The 20,191-nt window shown below is 37.0% G+C and overlaps 1 protein-coding gene across 1 annotated transcript in view; it reads left to right on the top strand.

Annotated features, from left to right (window-relative positions):
* LOC121437526 (phospholipid-transporting ATPase 11C-like) overlaps nt 1-20,191 on the top strand; it is a 207,045-nt gene that overhangs the window by 104,098 nt on the left and 82,756 nt on the right. Inside the window, exons 8-12 of the mRNA XM_041637391.1 lie at nt 1,715-1,765; nt 3,034-3,098; nt 3,383-3,464; nt 4,562-4,712; nt 5,362-5,559. Coding sequence (XP_041493325.1) covers nt 1,715-1,765; nt 3,034-3,098; nt 3,383-3,464; nt 4,562-4,712; nt 5,362-5,559 — 547 coding nt within the window. The remainder of the gene's footprint in view (nt 1-1,714; nt 1,766-3,033; nt 3,099-3,382; nt 3,465-4,561; nt 4,713-5,361; nt 5,560-20,191) is intronic.

A 20,191-nucleotide genomic window follows, 5' to 3' on the forward strand; every position in this document is an offset into this window, starting at 1 on the left:
CTATACCACCGTTGTAGATAACATCCACTATATGGGCAAGCCATAATGTTAATTCGTGTTGTTGGTCAAGTAGAGGACCAAATGAATGGATTTGGTTTACTCTATTTAGGGTTAGTAATAGTAAAGAAATATATCCTACTATGAGAATGTTGATCCCCTCCCCCACAGTTTATTCCTTGTTTCCTCTTTCTCTTTTGTATGTTTTGATATTAAGAACTAGAGCCACAAGCAAAAACAAAAAAAAAAGCTTTCTCCACCTTCAAGTAACTAATGAATAAAGGATATCGATCAATAAAGTTAAGCTTATAGTACAGTAATAAAGATGTATACAAAGTCCATGAAGTTCCAGAAAAGGGAGGGACCTATTCTACCTGATAATATATGTATATGTTTCACACACATATACATATTCATATTTATAAGGGAAATTCCCAGATTGTAAAGTTGCCTTAAATATGAAGGATAATTTAGGATAGACAAGGTTATTCTAATTTACCTAAGCTGAATCCTTTCAATATGACTTTAGAATACCAAGTATTTCTACCACTCTGATAGAAATCATGCGTACTATATTTATCAAATTCAGTTATCTTTCTTAGGGCAAAGAATCTGCCCTTTTAGTTTTTTATGTTTCAGCATTTTTCTAGTACAGTACTTTCACAACTAACATAGAATGAATGGATAGATCTTCCTGTTTTGTATATAAAAGCATTTAAATTGAGGCACTACAGAGATTACTCAGTGATTAACAGAACGCATAACACACACATTAGACTTGTCATAACTACCTATAGCTCCGGTGGGATCTGATACCTCTGACTTCTTTGGGCAGCCGAACAAACACAGAGATACACATGTTCATATAATGAAAAATAAACATGTTTTTAAAATACAGCATAAATTTCGATTGGTAGGGATGTGGATATGAATCTGTAAGAAGTTACAGGGCTGAATATTATCAAAATAAAATACATTGTATGGAATTCTCAAAGAATGAATAAAATATTTGAAAATCAAGATGTTTTAAAATTATTTGAACTGTATATTACTTTTCTATGAAGAAAACACCATACTGCAAATTACAAAGTATAAAAGTCTCACTAAGGAGGGGTTAGGCTGTTTTATCCTTATTTTGCAGAATTATAGGTTAAGTGCTTGGATCAGGTCAATTGCCAAATACAAACATTTTCAAGTTTACATAATCAAGTATTCCTTGTGTGTAGTTGTCAAAAATTGGACCTGTGACTAATACCAGTGTCACCTGAGAGTATGACAAAGAAGTTTAAGGATGGGACCCAGAATTCTGAGGTTTAAGTAAGATTCTTTCTACCCCCTGTGATTCATAAGCAGCTCATGTATAAAAACCATTGAACTAATCATTTCAAAAATTGTATATAGTATCAGAAACCATTACTAATCACATGAATCTAAAATAAAAGCCACAGTGTTTATAGAAAGGTATCATTTGATGTGTTGTGTATATGTATAATACCAAGTAGAATTCCATTAATTTAAAATATTTGTTTATACTTATTATTTTAAAGATTCGATTTAAATGTTATGTAGTTTATAAGTTCAATGTAACTTTTTTCCAGGTGCTTAATAGAATTTTAAATTCATTCAGTCTTATATTTTTTTATAATCTGATGAATTTCTAATTGCTGGTATTTAGATTTTCACACTTGCTTTTGTGTTTTGTTTTTGTTTTTAACAGGTTTGTTGGGCGAATCAGTATCTATAGTAATAGTATTGAGGCTGTTGCCAGGTTAGTTGGTTATTCCTTTTAAAAACTATCCTTTTGGGAGGAGGAATATTTTTCTTTTAAACCCAATAAAATAGCCAAATGCCTTTCCTTAAATAAAGTGAAAGGAAGAGAGCTAAGTAACCTTGTGATTAGTTGGGCTATGGCGATCAGGTCTCTTTGTGTTGGGTAGAAGATTATTATTGAAATAATATATAGACTTTCTAAAAGAACAGAGCTCCATGGGAACAGCCAAATGTTCAACCAGTAGAGACACTTGCCACGAAAACCTAGCTACCTGAGACCAATCCCCAGAAACTACTTTAAACATGGAAGGAGAGAAATGACTCCATAAAGGTATCCTCTGACCACACATACATACTCTGTGTATGTGCACCAACACAAGCATAATAATTATATACAGAAAAGTTTGAGCTAAAAAAAAAAAGAAGCTGGGCGGTGATGGCACACACCTTTAATGCCAGCACTCAGGGAGACAGAGGTAGGCAGATCCCTGTGAGTTCAAGGCCAGCCTGGTCTGCAGAGAGAGTTCCAGGACAGCCAGAGATACACAGAGAAATCCTGTCTTGAAAAAGAAAAAAGAAATAAAAGAAAAAATAAAATAAATAAAATAGCAGCGCTCTGTACCTGTTGACTGCTTTTCCAAACCTGTTCTAGATAATCACATATATTTTCATTGGTTGTATGGTGGCTGACAAGCTTGAACATAAAGCTGGAAAATAGTAGTTTATGGGAGAGTAATTGAAGGTCTAGGCAGTGAGGAAAATGCTAGAATTACTTGAACCTAAATAAAATGTAAAGTTAATTATTTATGAGGCATTCAAACAAACAGGATGCTTTCTTTCCTCTCTTATTACATAGTTAATTGTCTCACCTTTTCCACTTTGCCTTGATCTCCCAGAAGTCAGGTTCATTCTCTACAAAGATGCCATTGTGTTTTTGCAGCTTGGCATTTGCCTTCCCAGTCTTTTATCTGTGACCCTCTTTTTCTTACTTCTTATAGCTCTTGTCTTGCTCACTATAAGTCATAATCTTTTGATCTTTCTTTACCTCTGTATGTTACTGGCTACCACTGTACTATGCTCTCATCTGGCTCTACCTTCAAGTCACTTCAGATGGAGGGATCATTCTGTTCATCCTAGGGAGTAAGCTTATGGTAGATATAGATACATTCTAAACCCCTTGGAGAATAGATGTGTGTCAGGGCATCTGTCCCCAGTAATGATGACATTGTACATTGTTTCAATAAACTGTGCTTGTTTTTCACTTAGATCTTTGGGACCTGAAAATCTTTTGCTGAAAGGAGCTACACTTAAAAATACCAAGAAGATATATGGTGAACAACTTTGAAAATATGTTGTTAAAATGTGTTTCATAAAGCTTGTGAATAGTGCATGTTTAAAAGTCAACATGGCAGATACCTGCCTTTTATTCTCAGTGTATATTTATGTGTTGATAATTTACAAGATAAATTAATGAGTATGATACTTTATATAATTTAAATTTTAATATAAGTGATCAGCCAATGAGTATGAAATACTTTGAATTCTTACCCTTATAAACTGTGAAGAATTAACAGAACCAAACAATCAGGTTATTTTATATTCTGTTATTCTTTAGGAGTTGCTGTTTACACTGGGATGGAAACCAAAATGGCTTTGAACTACCAAGGGAAATCTCAGAAACGTTCTGCTGTTGAAAAGTTAGTATGTACCACAAATTTTGTTTAGGCATTCTTGATTGAAATAGTTATTTCTTCAGTAACTCCAAATAACAATACAGAAAGTCATCATCCACAATAATAGCAGCTACCATTTTAAGCACTTGTTTTTGTTCCTGAAACAGTCCTCACTGATTTATGTCTTCATTTGATTCAGTCCTCTAAATAATCCTATGAAATAATTTACGTCAGACTCTTTCAACAATACATGTGAAGAAACAGTCTCTAAGATAGTAAATGAATTAACTAAGCTTGCATAGGTTTAAATGGCACCATTTATCTTAACTGTAAATTCATTTCCTTTTGTTACTGAATTTGGGGTCTTTTTGTTGGTATGTGCAAGTTGATTCTAAAATATTGTTCTAGTAGACATTGGAGTAGTATCTGGTAGATCATTAAGACAGGTACCACTACCAGGGCTTTTTTAAGTTTAATTTAAATTTTATGTGGTTATTTATGTGTGTGTGTATTACAGTCTCATGCAGCCCAAGATGGTTTTAAATTAGCTACATAAGCTGAGGATGATCTTGATTTTGTAATCCGCTTGCTTCCTCCTCCCAACTACTGGGATTTTAGGTACTACCAGGACAGACACACGTCTTTCTTTATAGGCATGTATATGACTCATTGTGCCTTATCCAGACTTTATTTTGAAATAATGCTAAGAGAATGTATGCTGAGCTTAAGGTTCACATTTACTATTCTACCTTTAGATTGAAATATTTAGTCTTTTGGGGAGAAGATACCAACTACACTTTCCATAGAAGTTAAGTAGATATTAATACATAGGGATATGTATGTTTCCACTTATTTTAAAATGTGTGCTTGAAAAGCCAGACATTGTTCCATGGGGAACATTAGTGATCAATAAACAGTTCAGGGCTAGATTTTCCATTTTGCCATTTAACAATTATTCTTTGGCTGTGATAATTAAGATTCTTATGTAAAATTTGGGATATGATTATTATAATATACACAGGAGAATCTTTAGTTAATACTAAACTAAATCAAAATAAAATAATTTAAATTTTTATTTTGCTTATGTCTTAAGTAATGAGACATAATATCTTACTTTTCAGATCTATTAATGCCTTCTTGATTGTTTATTTATTCATCTTACTGACCAAAGCTGCAGTATGCACAACTCTAAAGTATGTGTGGCAAAGTACTCCCTACAATGATGAACCTTGGTATAATCAAAAGACTCAAAAAGAACGGGAAACTTTTAAGGTAATTAACTTGCTATGAGGGACTAGGCTATCCTTTACTGAAATACTGCTCAGAAAAATGTTACCTTTTGATTTAGATTTAATTTTGTTCCTTTATATATGTCTATGTTTATTTCTAACTTTTTAAGAGACTGGAAAAAATAATGAGCTTTCTAGCATCTTAATTCAATACGAACTTGTGCAATATCTACATATAAACTTTGAGTATTCTTATTTATGGATGGGAGGAACATAGGACTTAAGGAGGTGAATAAGTATTAAATTGGAAAGTATATACATCGAAAATGTAGATAAAATTCAGAGTGTTCTAAAATGTTCTTTGTTGTTGTTGTTTGCTTTTTTTAGACATGGTTTCTCTGTATAACAGTCCTGGCTGTCCTAGAACTTGCTTTGTGAACCAGGCTGTCTTCAAACTCACAGAGATCTGTCCACCTCTGCCTTCTGAGTGCTGAGATTAAAGTTGTGTTCCACCACCACCCAGTTTAAAATGTTCTTAATACTAATAATTTTGATTATAATGATATAGTGTCATTAAGAAATTTTTTATGTTAATAGTGTGCTAAGAATTGGAATAGAAAGAAAACAAATTTGTATTGTATTCATCTGAAGAGGCCATGAATCGAATTAATATGCACTATCTCTTATTTTAGGTTTTGAAAATGTTCACCGACTTTTTATCATTCATGGTTCTCTTCAACTTTATTATTCCTGTCTCCATGTATGTCACAGTAGAAATGCAGAAATTTTTAGGCTCATTTTTTATTTCATGGGATAAAGACTTTTTTGATGAAGAAATTAATGAAGGAGCCTTGGTTAACACATCAGACCTTAATGAAGAACTTGGTCAGGTGAGAACACAGTTTTTACTTAAATTAAACTAATACAGTAAAAATCTTTTCTAGTCTGGATACCAATATATGTAAATGACTTAGGATTTCTATTGCTATAAAGAGACACTATAACCACTGCAGTTCTTCCACAGGAAAACATTTAATTGGGACTATCTTACAGTTTCAGAGGTTAAGTCCATTATCTTCTTGGCGGGAAGCATGGACTTGGTACTGGAGAAGGAGCTAAGAGTTCTGCATCTTGATCATCAAGCAGCAGAAGTGAATGCTGCACGAGGCCTAGCTTGAGCATATGAGACTTTAAATAGAATCACCATAGTGATATACTTCCAACAAGGCAACACCAATTCCAACAAGGTCTCACCTCCTAAAATAGTGCTATTATTATGGACCTATGGGGGCCAGTTTTATTCAAACCACTACTTTCTATTCCCTGACCCCCATAGGTTTGTATCCATATAATAATGCAAAAGGCATTTAGTATAACTTCAGAAGTCTCAATAGTCTATCAGTCTCAACAATATTTAAAATCCGAAATTCAAAGTCTCTTCTGAGGTGATCTCTTAACTGTAATCCCCTGTAAAATAAAAATGAAAAACATACTTTCATTATACAGTGACACAGGATATACCTTACTATTCCAAAAGGGAGGGAAGGGAACATAGTGAGGAAACATTGAACCAAAGTGGGACCAAAAATCAGCTGGGCAAATTCCAACTTTTGCATTTCCATGTCTGATGTCAAAGCCTTCTTCAGATCTACAATTTCTTTTAACTTTGTGGACCGTAACACACTTCTTTCTCTTGGGCTAATTAGACTCCATTAGCAGCATTCTTTGGCAGGTATAGTTGGACTTTCTTTTGTACCACCAGTTCCAAAACAATGGCACAGAGACTTTTTAGAAATTGTGAAAGCTTGGCCTTAGCTTAGGCTTGTTCCCAACAAGCTCTTAAAACTTAACTTGTTTATATTAATCTATGCTCTGCCATGTGGTTTGTTACTTCTCCTCAGTATAGTATGTCCCACTTTTTCTATGTCTGGTTGGTGAATCCCCTCTCAGATTTTTTTCTCCCAAGTTCCTTTCTCTCCCTCTGGAAGTCCTGCTTATCCTCTCCTATTTAGCTATTGGCATTCAGCTCTTTACTAAACCAATCAGAAGGTGCCTTGGCAGAGATACTCTTTACAATGCAGAAAAAAGATTATCCCACATTGTTTTTCCCTTTTTGTCTAAATAAAAAGGAAAGATTTTAATTCTAACACAAAAACTATATACAGTAAGAACAATTATCAGGTAAGAATTGCATTCACAATGTCTAGTCCATCTGTATTTGGCAAATTCGGAGAAAGTACTGTATTATCTATCCTGTTTTGATGAGTCCAAAGTTTTATGCCTAAACAAACTACTTTCTATTAAAACTTGTATTATCAATCTAAAAATATCCTTTTAGACCTTAAAACATCTTAGATAAATAACCTTTATAAGCTTTACATCTCTTTTGTGACTTTTTTTAATTTGGTAGCAAAGAAAATGGTAAAATAGCTGCAACCCTTGGGAGAGCAGATCCTGCACCTTGCATGGGCAGTACAGTAGTGACAATCCTATTGGTGGAGGTGTGAGCAAGGGAGAGTTGTCCTTATTACCCATCTGTGATTTGGTGGCATGGATGGAGGAGAAATGCCTTTCCCCATTAATGCCTAAGGCAGGTAGGAGAGCTGGCCCCGGGGCCATAAGAGCAGGAGAGGTAGCCCTGTCCCTCATTGTTGACAAAAACTATGCTTTTGCTTCCCTGTTGCCCGGACCCAAATAACTATATTTTTACAACACTGTTTAGCCAACAGCTCAGGCATATTATTAGTTAGCTCTTATATCTTAAATTGACCCATTTTTATTGATCTGTATATCGCCACAATGCTGTGGCTTACCAACTGATTAAAGTTCTGTCGTTGTTCTCCTTCAGCAACTACATGGGATCTCTCTGACTCTGCCTTATTTCTCCATGTGTGTGCGTGTGTGTGTGTGTGTGTACAGAAGGTAATCCCACATCACCTCATCAGCTGCAGCACTCAGGAGAGTGGCCCCTATACCACACCTGGGCAGCACATTAAAGTTGAACCTGAAGGTGTAGTTGTGGGAAATCCAACCCTGAGAACATGAAAATGGGCAAACTGGCCCTCCCTTTTGCTCATCACTGTAAGGGGTGAATGCACCAGGCAGTACAGGAGAGCTCACCCTGGTGGTGAGAACAAGGGAGAGCTGGTGGGCAACTACCCAAGCCCAGAACCAGGGTTATGTGTTGGCCCACCCTAACATCTTCTCCATCTGGTGGGCCACATAAAGAGACCAGTCCTTCATACCTAGAGCTGCAGGATTTCCACAGCACAAGGCAACAACAGGATAACCAAGAGGAATTCCAGCAAGGGCCCAGCATCAATAGTGTGACAGACACTGAAGCCTCGATCCAGATCAACAAACTCTTTGCAATGAACACCTGCAAGTAAAGATATATGATAAAAGGGTTTATTGCATGACTCACTGTGTCACACTACAGCTTCCATGACAAGAGTGATTTCTTTTCCTTCTCTCTCTTTTTCTCTTAAATTTTATTTTGGGGTGAGGTAGCAAGGACAGAAGGTAGATATGAAGGGATGGGGCAATGAATGGGATGGAGATGTGTGATATGAAACACAAAGAAAAAATAAAAATAAGAAAATGAAAAATGGTAAAACTGTAAATATCTAGTTTTCAACCCCATCAGAGACCTGAGACTCAGAAAGTACAAGAGCAAGCAGCTTCTAAAACTATAAAAATGACAGAGAAAACTGACTACCTGTACATTCGCCCAAGGTTCCTCTGAAACATTGGACCATACATCTTCTGCCTACAGGCCTAGAATATCTGACAGACTTTTCTGTGAAGCAGAAATTCTGAAGGAGTTTTCTACCTTGTCTTGGCGAAGTTTGGCAATCGTCTTTTTTTATATTCTGCTTGTCCACTTTGGACAGCATACTGTCAGCATTTGAGGCAAGGGCAGTTTTTTTGCCCAGAGGCTAGCTTTGCCACATTGAAAGTAAGCTTCATATAGAGATTCTTCAATTCTCATCATGTTCTCTGAATTCATTGGTGCAACCAGAAGCAGACATAACTCACTATCATGAGAAGCCTTATATTATTAAAACATTTTAAATATTATGTTGTATAAATCTCTGAAGTGTTTGAAGACCATGTATCTATGTAAAATAGATCTGTTTAACCTTGAAAACATACTTAATATGACTACAAATTTGATTCTTATAGATGACTAAATACTAATCTGCATTTTTTAATTATCCTAAACAATTTGTAATAATAGCTTTCAAGGACTAGAACTTCACATTCCATTTTTAAATGAGCTGCATAGGTACAATACCTTAAACAAGAATAGAAACATAGAGGGCTGGAGAGATGGCTCAGTGGTTAAGAGTACTGACTGCTCTTCCAGAGGACTCAGGTTCAATTCCCAGCACCCACATGGAAGCTCACAACTGTCTGATGATCAAGTTGCAGGAGATCTGACACTTCACACCAATGCACATAAAATAAAGTTAAATAAACCATAAAAAATATTTTTAAAAAGAATAGAAACATATATACAGTATGTTCTAACAAAATAACCTATCAATAGTTTCTATCAATATACAAAAATCTATACCAATGTAAAATATTAAACTACTAGTTGCTTTTTAGTATAGTCAATATTCTACCCTTTTATCCTATCATTCCTATACCTCCCTTTTTCCCCATTAGATAGGAGAGAAAGAAAGGATCAAGGAAAGAAAAAGAAAGGGAAAAATCCCTTAATCCAACCTTCTTTGTCAAGTATTTTTCCTTGACCATTACCAATAACAACTTGTAACCATCCCCCTTAAACAACAACAAAAATCCATAGCTCACTAAACAACCAAAACCTACCCACCCCACCTCTTGTGAATATGGGCATCATGTTCTTAAGATTACTTCCTATTGTAGGGGGAGGGGACAGCAACAGCATCTTTAGGGAATCCTGAGTAAATTGGGATAATGGCCAATTCCTGGGAGAGGTAGCTGTATCATTGGTTGTCCAGTCTCTGTGTGATGGTAACGTGTAGTGCTTAACTGAAGTCATGACTGGAGTAGTCTATGAGGCTGGGCCATCTCACTTAGAAGTTTTGAAATTGTTCTGGATGCAGATTTTTGAGGAAACTGCAACAAAGGCACTCTGAGAGGCTGAATCATCTGGGCTACTTGTCTATATTGGTATCTGATATACATACCTACATTAACACAAGTATGGAGTGTGCAGTGTCCACAAATCAACTAAAGATGGTCTCTATGTTTGAGCAGGTAAAAGTCATCTGTCGACATTATAAGTTCATTTGGAGTGTATAACGAAACTAATATAAATCTCCGTCCATGCCGTATGAAAGGATGGCATGTAGCAATGAGTCATGAGGACTCTGTAGCCAACAAAATTTATCATGTCTTATCCAGCCTTACAGAGTTCCCATATAGAGGAATCAGCATATATGTTACCTATCCTGTAGTCTTTCTTGTTTTTTTCTTCATGTCTGCAAGATTTTCAGGCTATCTCCCTAGTTAAATATGATCTTTATTAATTTTGAAGGAATCCATAGCTTTTTGTTTCTTATAGAAACAAAGTCATAACTTTTCCCCCAACCAAATACATTTCCTGACTCCCATTCTGAAGTTAAAACATCCTTAAAATATGAAGGCTGATTTAATTTAGCAGTTTTTTCTCCAATCCAGTGTCTCTCAGCAGTAGTGGGTTTTTTTTGCTCATTAGCATTTTAAAAATTTTAAATTAATAAAGCACTAAATAGGATTCACATGCCTTGTGTTATGGCATTCCCCGTCCTTACATTGCTATTGTCTTTTTTCTGTGACTGACTATACCCATTTTCTTCACCATCTAAGCACATTTTCAAGCATACTGTATACATTCTTCACCAAAATATTGTAAGAATAGTCTCTAGGCCACATACTAACAATTTTTTTCTGAATCCTCTTGAGCCAGGCCTCCACAGTTCAAATCACCCTCAGCACCCCTTTCTTCCTTGTACACACCAGTATGGCCCATTAAACTCTACTTAAAGCATTCAACTTCTTTTCTAATCAAAAGTCCCCATTCCTCCATTCAAAAGCATGGTCAAGCCTATCACAGCAATACCCCAGTCCCTGCTATCAACTTCTTTCTTACTTAGGGTTTCTATTGCTGTGAAGAGATATACCATGGCCATGGAAACTCAAGGAAAACATTTTATTGGTGTTGACTTACACAGTTCCAGAGGTTCAGTCCATTATCATCATGGTGGGAAACATGGTGGCATACAGGTAGACATGGTGCTGGAGAAGGAGCTGAGAGTTCTTCATCTTAATCCACAGGCAACAGCAGTGAATACCCCACTAGGCTAGCTTGAGCATATGAAACCTCAAAGACACCCCCACCCCCACAGTGAGACACTTCCTCCAACAAGGGCACACCTTCTAATAATGCCATTCCCTATGGACCTATTTTTATTTAAACCACCACAGTAACCATTCCTTCTCTTGATATATAATTCAAAGAAAAATATTTAATGCAGACAGTTAATTAAAAGTTTACAGTATTTTCATAACTGTCACTTAAGCTATTTGACTGATATTTTTGTAAAGTATTGTTGAAATAGGAGCGGCGGGGCTGCATCCCCAGCACCCCGGTTGCCTGCTTGGCTAGCTTATGCCCCGAAATAATTACACGGAAACTGTATTCTTTTAAACACTGCCTGACCCATTAGTTTCAGTTTCTTATTGGCTAGCTCTTACATATCGATCTAACCCATTTCTATTTATCTGTGTAGCCCACAAGCTGGTTTACCAGGAATGATCTTAACCTGCGTCTGTCTGGAGTGGGAGAATCATGGCGACTCCTTGACTCAGCTTCTTTCTCCCAGCATTCTGTTCTGTTTACTCCGCCTACCTAAGTGTTGGCCTATCAAATGGGTCTAGGCAGTTTCTTTATTAATAAGAAATCATTCCCACTTCAAGGTATGAAATAAATACATTTGAATGTTAAAGAAATCCTTATAAAAATTCACCAAGTGTTAGATTATGAACGGGATGTGTAGTTTTTATCACTTACTATAATCATTTGTGAATAGGATAAGGTGTAATAAAATACAGCTATTTTTACATGTGCATATTGATAACCATAATTGTCCCATATTGATATTTTCTAGGGTATATTTCTTATCACATTGAACATAGACCTAGCAAGCTATGCTTACTCCTTCCTTCTCAATACCATATCCCAGTGTACTTGCTTCAAAAAACAGTATAACCAAGAAACCTTGTTTCTAACATAGGTGCATTTACTTTCTAATGCAGTGCAACCTGTGATTCCAAGTAATGACATCTTAGGTGCTTTTCTCATTATTGTTTTGTTTTTCTTGGTCTTAGTGACTGAACCTAAGATATCAAGATCTACCACTGGATTATAATATGTTCATTTTCTTTCTACTTTTGAGACAGGGAGTTACTGAGTTGCCTATTTGTGATCTTTTTGTCACTGCTTCCCAAGTAGATCCATAACAGACTTGTGCTACATGACCTAGCTTTCTTGTTGTTATTGAGATAGATTGTTCCCTTTGTTTAAATTTACTGTATATTATGTAATGGTGTTTATTGTTGGAGAGAATCTTTTGGCTTGCAGTTAATTCTCATGATAGTTATATTAGAGTGTTATAAATCTCTGACTAGAAGATGCAAATTCAAGCATGAAAGTTTAGCTAGAACAAAGCCTCACACTTGTTTGAAGTGGTGCTTGTTTGCATCTTTAATTCAAAATACTTCCTAAATTTAGCCCTTCTAATGCTCTTACTCTATAAATCTGACCTTTTTATATTTTTATTTTATGTATGTGCGTGTCCTGGCTGCATGTCTTTGGACCATATTGTGTAGTGTCTTTTGAAGCCAGAAGAGGGCATCAGATCCTCTAGGATTATAGTTAGAAACGATTGTAAACTGCTACATGGGTGCAGGGAATTGAGCCTATAGCCCCTAAAAGAACAGCCAGTGCCCTTAACCACTGAGCCATATCTACAGCCTCTATTTCCGCTCCTGACACAACCTTTGCCTAAACCAAAGTACCATTTCACAAATGCAATTGGCAGAGCAAAAGGACTTTGCATATATTATTCTGTTTAGAACTGACTTCAGAATCCTGGTAGCTCAGACCTTGAAGTCTACATTCATCATAGATTCTGGAAATGCTGAAACAGTTAAAAAACAAAAAAAAAACTGGAACAGTGGCATTTTTTTAGATATTTCCAGAAGGTTATTCCATTAAATAATTGCGCTATCACAGTTGATACCAGCCTTTTTAAGCCTCACATTTGCACATAGGAGCCAAGTTGAATAGAGTTACTTTAATCCAAATGAAAGGTATCAGTCTACAGGCTTTTGGCATGAGAAAACATTTGAATGCACAAGTTACCAGCTCTTGCTTGATTCTAAGTAAATATGTGCCATGCTTGTTGCTTGGTTATAGGGATTTTTCTATCCAAAGGAGAAGGGAGGGCATTAGATAGACTAAGGCTAGCCTCAACTACTAATGCAATACAATAGAAACTTAGATTCTAAAGGTAGACAGGATACCCAAGCCAGGTTTCACTTGGTAGGATTCTTACCTCATTCTTTCAGCTCTCCTCTTTAGCAGTATCTGTACTACCTGTTGGAATAGTCTAGTCTGTCTCTTATCTTCTACATTGTATTAAGACTACAGGAAGTAAAATAGAGCTTTGGGTAATGATCTGGTAAATTTGTTCAGTGGAAAGAAGCTACTGCTTTTGTTTCAATTACCATTCAGTTCCCCAGTCAAACTCTGCATTTCTGGGTTATGGTTATCATTTCTTCAAATCACAGAGTTAATGGTAGATCACTCCTTTAATTAGTATGATGCCTAAACCACTCAGAATCATTACTAGTGTGTATGTTTAGAAACTACCTGACTTAAAATGCAACGAAGTCATAAAGTATTTTCTTTAGGCCATTTAGCATTCAATGGACTGTTCCACAAAAAATTAAATGTAACCAATTTCCTCTTTTATGAGCCATAATTCAAGCTGCAGAGCTTTTTATGTTACTAAAGGTAGTATCAGTTCGTTGCCATCAAGGCCATTGTAAATATTTGCTTTAGTGACCCTTTGGTATTTAAAAAGTATAGAAAAGTTTATATTGGGACAGTGCTTGGTGTAAGAAACAAAACACAGATTGCTGAATTTTTATTTTTTTTTATTGAGCTCTACATTTTTCTCTGCTCCCTCGATGCCTCTCCCTTCCACCCTTCAACACTCCCCCAAGGTCCCCCATACTCCCAATTTACTCAGGAGATCTTGTCTTTTTCTACTTCCCATGTAGATTAGATCTATGTGAGTCTCTCTTACTGTCCTCATTGTTGTCTAAGTTCTCTGGGATTGTGGTTTGTAGGTTGGTTTTCTTTGCTTTATGTTTAAAAACTACCTATGAGTGAGTACATGTGATAATTGTCTTTCTGTGTCTGGGTTACCTCACTCAAAATAATGTTTTCTAGCTCCACCCATTTGCCTGCAAAATTCAAGATGTCGTCATTTTTCTTTCTGCTGTGTAGTGCTCCGTTGTGTAAATGTACCACATTTTCCTTATCCATTCTTCGATAGAGGGGCATTCAGGTTGTTTCCAGGTTCTGGCTATGACAAACAAAGCTGCTATGAACATAGTTGAGCACAAGCCCTTCTGGTATGATTGAGCATCCTTTGGATATATACCCAAAAGGGGTATTATTGGGTCTTGAGGAAGGTTGTTTTCTAATTTTCTAAGAAATTGCCACACTGACATCCAAAAGGGTTGTACCAGCTTGCACTCCCACCAGCAATGCAGGAGTGTTCCCTTTACCCCACAACCTCTCCAGCGTAAGTTGTCATCAGTGTTTTTGATATTGGCCATTTTTACAGGTATAAGATGGAATCTAAGAGTTGTTTTGATTCGCATTTCTCTGATGATTAAGGATGTTGAACATTTCTTTAAGTGTCTTTCAGCTATTTTAGATTCCTCTATTGAGAGTTCTCTGTTTAGGTCTATACTCCATATTTTTATTGGATTATTTGTTCTTTTGATGACCAATTTCTTGAGTTCTTTGTATATTTTGGACATCAAACCTCTATCTGATGTGGGGTTAGTAAAGATCTTTTCCCATTCTGTAGGCTGTAATTTTGTTTTGTTGACCATGTCCTTTGTTTACAGAAGCTTTTCAGTTTCAGGAGGTCTCATTAATTGTTTCTCTCAGTGTCTGGGCTGCTGGGGTTCTATTTAGAAAGTGTTCTCCAGGGCTGGAGAGATGGCTCAGAGATTAACAGCATTGCCTTCTCTTCCAAAGGTCCTGAGTTCAATTCCCAGCAACCCCATGGTGGCTCACAACCATCTGTAATTGGGTCTGATGCCCTCTTCTGGCCTGGAGGCATACACTCAGACAGAATATTGTAAAATAAATAAATAAATAAATAGAAAGTGAGCTGGGCAGTGGTGGCGCACAACTTTAATCCCAGCACTCGGGAGGCAGAGGCAGGCGGATCTCTGGGAGTTTGAGGCCAGCCTGGTCTACAAGAGCTAGTTCCGGGAGAGGCACCAAAGCTACAGAGAAACCCTGTCTCGAAAAACCAAAAACAAATAATAGATAGATAGATAGATAGATAGATAGATAGATAGAAAGAAAGTGGTCTCCTGTGCCAATGTGTTCAAGTGTACTTGCCACTTTCTCTTCTATGAGGTTCAGTGTGGCTGGCTTTATTTTGAGGTCTTTGATTCATTTGGACATGAGTTTTGTACATGGTGATAGATAATGGTCTATTTTCATTCTTCTGCATGTTGATTTCCAGTTATGCCAGCACCATTTGTTAAATATGCTTTCTTTTTTCCATTTGATATTTTTTGTTTCTTTGTCAAAAATCAGATGTTCAAAGATGTGCGGATTGATATCCGGTTCTTCCATTCGGTTTCATTGGTTCTCTTGTCTGTTCTTATGCCAGTACCAGGCTGTTTTCAGTACTGTAGCTCTGTAGTATAGTTTTAAGTGAGGGATTGTGATGTCTCCAGAAGTTCTTTCATTGTACAGGATTGTTTTGTCTATCCTGGGGTTTTTCCTTTTCCATATGAAGTTGAGTACCGTTCTTTCCAGGTCTGTGAAGAATTTTGCTGGGATTTTGATGGGCATTTCGTTGAATTTGTAGATTGCTTTTGATAAGATTGTCATTTTTACTATGTTAATTCTGCCTACCCAAGAGCATGGGAGATCTTTCCATTTTCTTGTGTCCTTTTCAATTTCTTTCTTCAAAGATTTAAAGTTCTTATCATACAAGTCTGTCACTTGTTTGGTTAGAATTATTTCAAGATATTTTATGCTATTTGTGTCTATTGTGACAGGTGATGTTTCTCTGATTTCTTTTTCAGCCCTTTTATCATGTGTGTACATGAGGGCTACTGGTTTTTTTTATTTAATCTTGTATCCTGCTACATTACTGAAAGTATTTATGAGTTGTAGAAGTTCCTTGGTAGAATTTTTCGGGTTGCTTATGTAAACTATCATATCATCAGCAAATAGTAAGAGGTTGACTTCTTTTTTTTATTTTTTATTTATTTTTTTATTTTTAATTTATTTATTTATTAAAGATTTCTGTCTCTTCCCCGCCACCGCCTCCCATTTCCCTCCCCCTCCCCCAATTAAGTCTCCCCCCCCTCCTCAGCCCGAAAAGCAATCAGGGTTCCCTGTCCTGTGGGAAGTCCAAGGAACCCCCACCTCCATCCAGGTCTAGTAAGTTGAGCATCCAAACTGCCTAGGCTCCCACAAAGCCAGTGCAGTGCAGTAGGATCAGAAACCCATTGCCATTGGTCTTGAGTTCTCAGTAGTCCTCATTGTCCGCTATGTTCAGAGAGTCCGGTTTTATCCCAGGCTTTTCCAGACCCAGGCCAGCTGGCCTTGGTGAGTTCCCAGTAGAACATCCCCATTGTCTCAGTGTGTGGGTGCACCCCTTGCGGTCCTGAGTTCCTTGCTCGTGCTCTCTCTCCTTCTGCTCCTGATTTGGACCTTGAGATTTCTGTCCAGTGCTCCAATGTGGGTCTTTGTCTCTGTCTCCTTTCATCTCCTGCTGAAGGTTAATATTCAGGAGGATGCCTATGTTTTTCTTTGGGTTCTCCTTATTTAGCTTTTCTAGGATCACTAATTATAGGCTCAATGTCCTTGGTTTATGGCTAGAAACCAAATATGAGTGAGTACATCCCATGTTCCTTTTTTTGGGTCTGGCTTACCTCACTCAGGATAGTGTTTTCTATTTCCGTCCATTTGTATGCAAAATTCAAGAAGTCCTTGTTTTTTACTGCTGAGTAGTACTCTAATATGTATATATTCCATACTTTCTTCATCCATTCTTCCATTGAAGGGCATCTAGGTTGTTTCCAGGTTCTGGCTATCACAAACAATGCTGCTATGAACATCATAGAGCATATACTTTTGTTGTATGATAAGGCCTCTCTTGGGTATATTGCCAAGAGTGGTATTGCAGGGTCCAGGGGTAAGTTGATGCCGAATTGCCTGAGAAACCGCCACACTGCTTTCCAAAGTGGTTGCACAAGATTGCATTCCCACCAGCAGTGGATGAGGGTACCCCTTTCTCCACAACCTCTCCAACAAAGGCTATCATTTGTTGTTTTTTATTTTAGCCATTCTGACAGGTGTAAGCTGGTATCTTAAAGTTGTCTTGATTTGCATTTCCCTGATCGCTAAGGAAGTTGAGCATGATCTTAAGTATCTTTTGGCCATTTGAACTTCTTCTGTTGAGAATTATCTGTTCAGCTCAGTAAGAGGTTGACTTCTTCTTTTTCAATTTGTAACCCCTTGATCTCCTTTTGTTGTCCTATTGCATTAGCTAAGAACTCAAGAACTATATTGAGTAAATATGGAAAGCGTTAACAACTTTGTCTTGTTCCTGATTTCAGAGGGATCGCTGGGAGTTTCTCTTTATTTAGTTTGATGTTGGCTGTTGGCTTGCTGTATATTGCCTTTATTATGTTTAGGTATGTTCCTTATATCTCTGCTCTCTCCAAGACCTTTATCATGAAGGGATGTTGCATTTTGTTGAAAGCTTTTTGGCATCAATGAGATGATCGTGTGGTTTTTATCAGTTTGTTTATATGATGGATTATGTTGACAGACCTCGAATATTGAAGCATCCCTTCATCTTTGGGTTGAAGCCGACTTGATCATGGTGCATGATGGTTCTGATGTGTTCTTGGATTCAATTTGCCAGTATTTTATTGAATATTTTTGCATCACTGTTCATAAGTAAGATTGGTCTGTAATTTTCCTTCCTAGTAATGTCTTTCTGTGGTTTGAGTACCAAGATGATTGTAGCCTCATGAAAAGAGTTTGGCATTGTTCCTTCTGTTTTTATTGTGTGGAATAATTTGAGGAGTATTGGTATTAGTTCTTTTTTGAAATTCTTGTAGAATTCGGAGCTGAGAAAAAAATCTGTTCCTGGGCTTTTTTGGGGGGTTGGGAGACTTTTGATGACACTTTTATTTCTTCAGCAGATATAGATCTGTTTAAATTGCTTATCTGGTCTTGATTTAATTTTGGTAAGTGATATTTATCCAGAATGTTGTCCATTTCCTTTAGTTTTTCAATTTTGTGGAGTACAGGTTTTTGTAATATGACCTGATGATTCTCTGAATTTCCTCCATGGATGTTGTTATGTCCTTCTTTTCATTTCTGATTTTGTTAATTTGGATATTCTCTCTCTGCCTTTTGGTTAGTTTGGATAAAGGTTTGTCTGTTTTGTTGATTTTTCTGGAAGAACCAACTCTTTGTCTCATTGATTCTTTGTATTGTTTTTTTTATCTATTTTGTTGATTTCAGCTGTCAATTTGATTATTTCCTGCCTCCTAGTTCTCTTAGGTGAGTTTGCTTATTTTTGTTCTAAAGTTTCCAAATGTTCTGTTAATTCACTAGTGTGGGATTTTTCCAGCTTCTTTATGCAGGCATTTAGTGCTATGAACATTTAGTGCTCTTAACAGTGCTTTCATTGTGTCCCATAAATTTGGGTATGTTGTGTGTTTCATTGAATTTTAGGAAGTCTTAATGTCTCCCTTTGTTTCTTCCTTGACCCATTGATGATTCAGGTGAGCATTGTTTAATTTTCAAGTGTTTGTGGACTTTCTGGAATTAGTATTGCTGTTGACTTGTAGTTTTAAACCGTGGTGATCTGATAAGGTACATTGGGTTATTCTAATTTTTTTGTATTTTTTGAGGTTTGTTTTGTTACCGAGTATGTGGTCAATTTTTGAGAAGGTTCCATGAGGTGCTGAGAAGAAGATATATCCTTTTCTGATTGGATGGAATATTGTATAGAAATCCATTTGAGTCATAACATCTATTAATTCTGTTATTTCTTTGTTAAATTTTTGTCTGACTGACCTGTCCAGTGGAGTATTGAAGTCTTCCACTATTAATGTGTGGGGTTTAATGTATGATTTAAGTTTTAGAAGTGTTTCTTTTACATATAAGGGTGCCCTTGTATTTGGGGCATACATGTTCAATATTGAAATTTACTCTTGATGGATTTTTTCCTGGGACTAATATGAAATGACCTTCTTTGTCTCTTTGGACTGATTTTAGCTTGAAGTCTATTTTGTTACATATTAGCATAGCTACACCTGCTTGTTTCTTAGGTCTATTTGATTGGTATATTTTTTTCCAATCCTTTACTCTGAGATGATGTATGTCTTTGAGGTTGAGATGTGTTTCTTGCATGCAGAAGGATGGATTCTGTTTTCGTATGCAATCTGTTAGCCTGTGCCTTTTTATAGGTGAGTTGAGTCCATTTACATTAAGGGATATTAATGACCAGTGATTGCTATCTCCTGTTAATTTAGTTTTCATTGCTGGTGATGTTTTTTTTTTTTTTTGAGAAAAGGAAAAAAACAAGTTTCCGCCTCCTCCCTGCTTCCCATTTCCCTCCCCCATCTCCCCCTACTCCTCTCTCCCTCCCTCTCCAGTCTGAAGAGCAGTCAGGGTTCCCTGCCCTGTGGAAAGTTCAAGGTCCTCCCCCCTCCGTCCATATCTAGGAAGGTGAACATCCAAACTGGCTAGGCTCCCACAAAGCCAGAACATTAAGTAGGATCAAAACCCCGTGCCATTGTCCCTGGCTTCTCATCAGCCCTCAGTGTTCGCCATGTTCAGAGAGTTCGGTTTTATCCCATGCTTTTTCAGTCACAGTCCAGCTGGCCTTGGTGAGCTCCCAATAGAGCTCCACTGTTTCAGTGGGTGGGTGCACCCCTCACGGTCCCGACTTCCTTGCTCATGTTCTCCCTCCTTCTGTTCCTCATTGGGACCTTGGGAGCTCAGTCCAGTGCTCCAGTGTGGGTCTCTGTCTCTATCTCCATCCATCACCAGATGAAGGTTCTATGATGATATGCAAGATATTCGTCAGTATTGCTATAGGATAGGGTCATTTCAGGTTCCCTATCCTCAGCTGCCCAAGGAACTAACTGGGGACATCGCCTTGGGCTCCTGGGAGCCACTCTAGGTTCAGG

This window comes from Microtus oregoni, unplaced genomic scaffold (assembly GCF_018167655.1).
Source record: "Microtus oregoni isolate MIOR12 unplaced genomic scaffold, Mior012 000052F_ref0000163, whole genome shotgun sequence".
NCBI lineage: Eukaryota > Metazoa > Chordata > Mammalia > Rodentia > Cricetidae > Microtus > Microtus oregoni.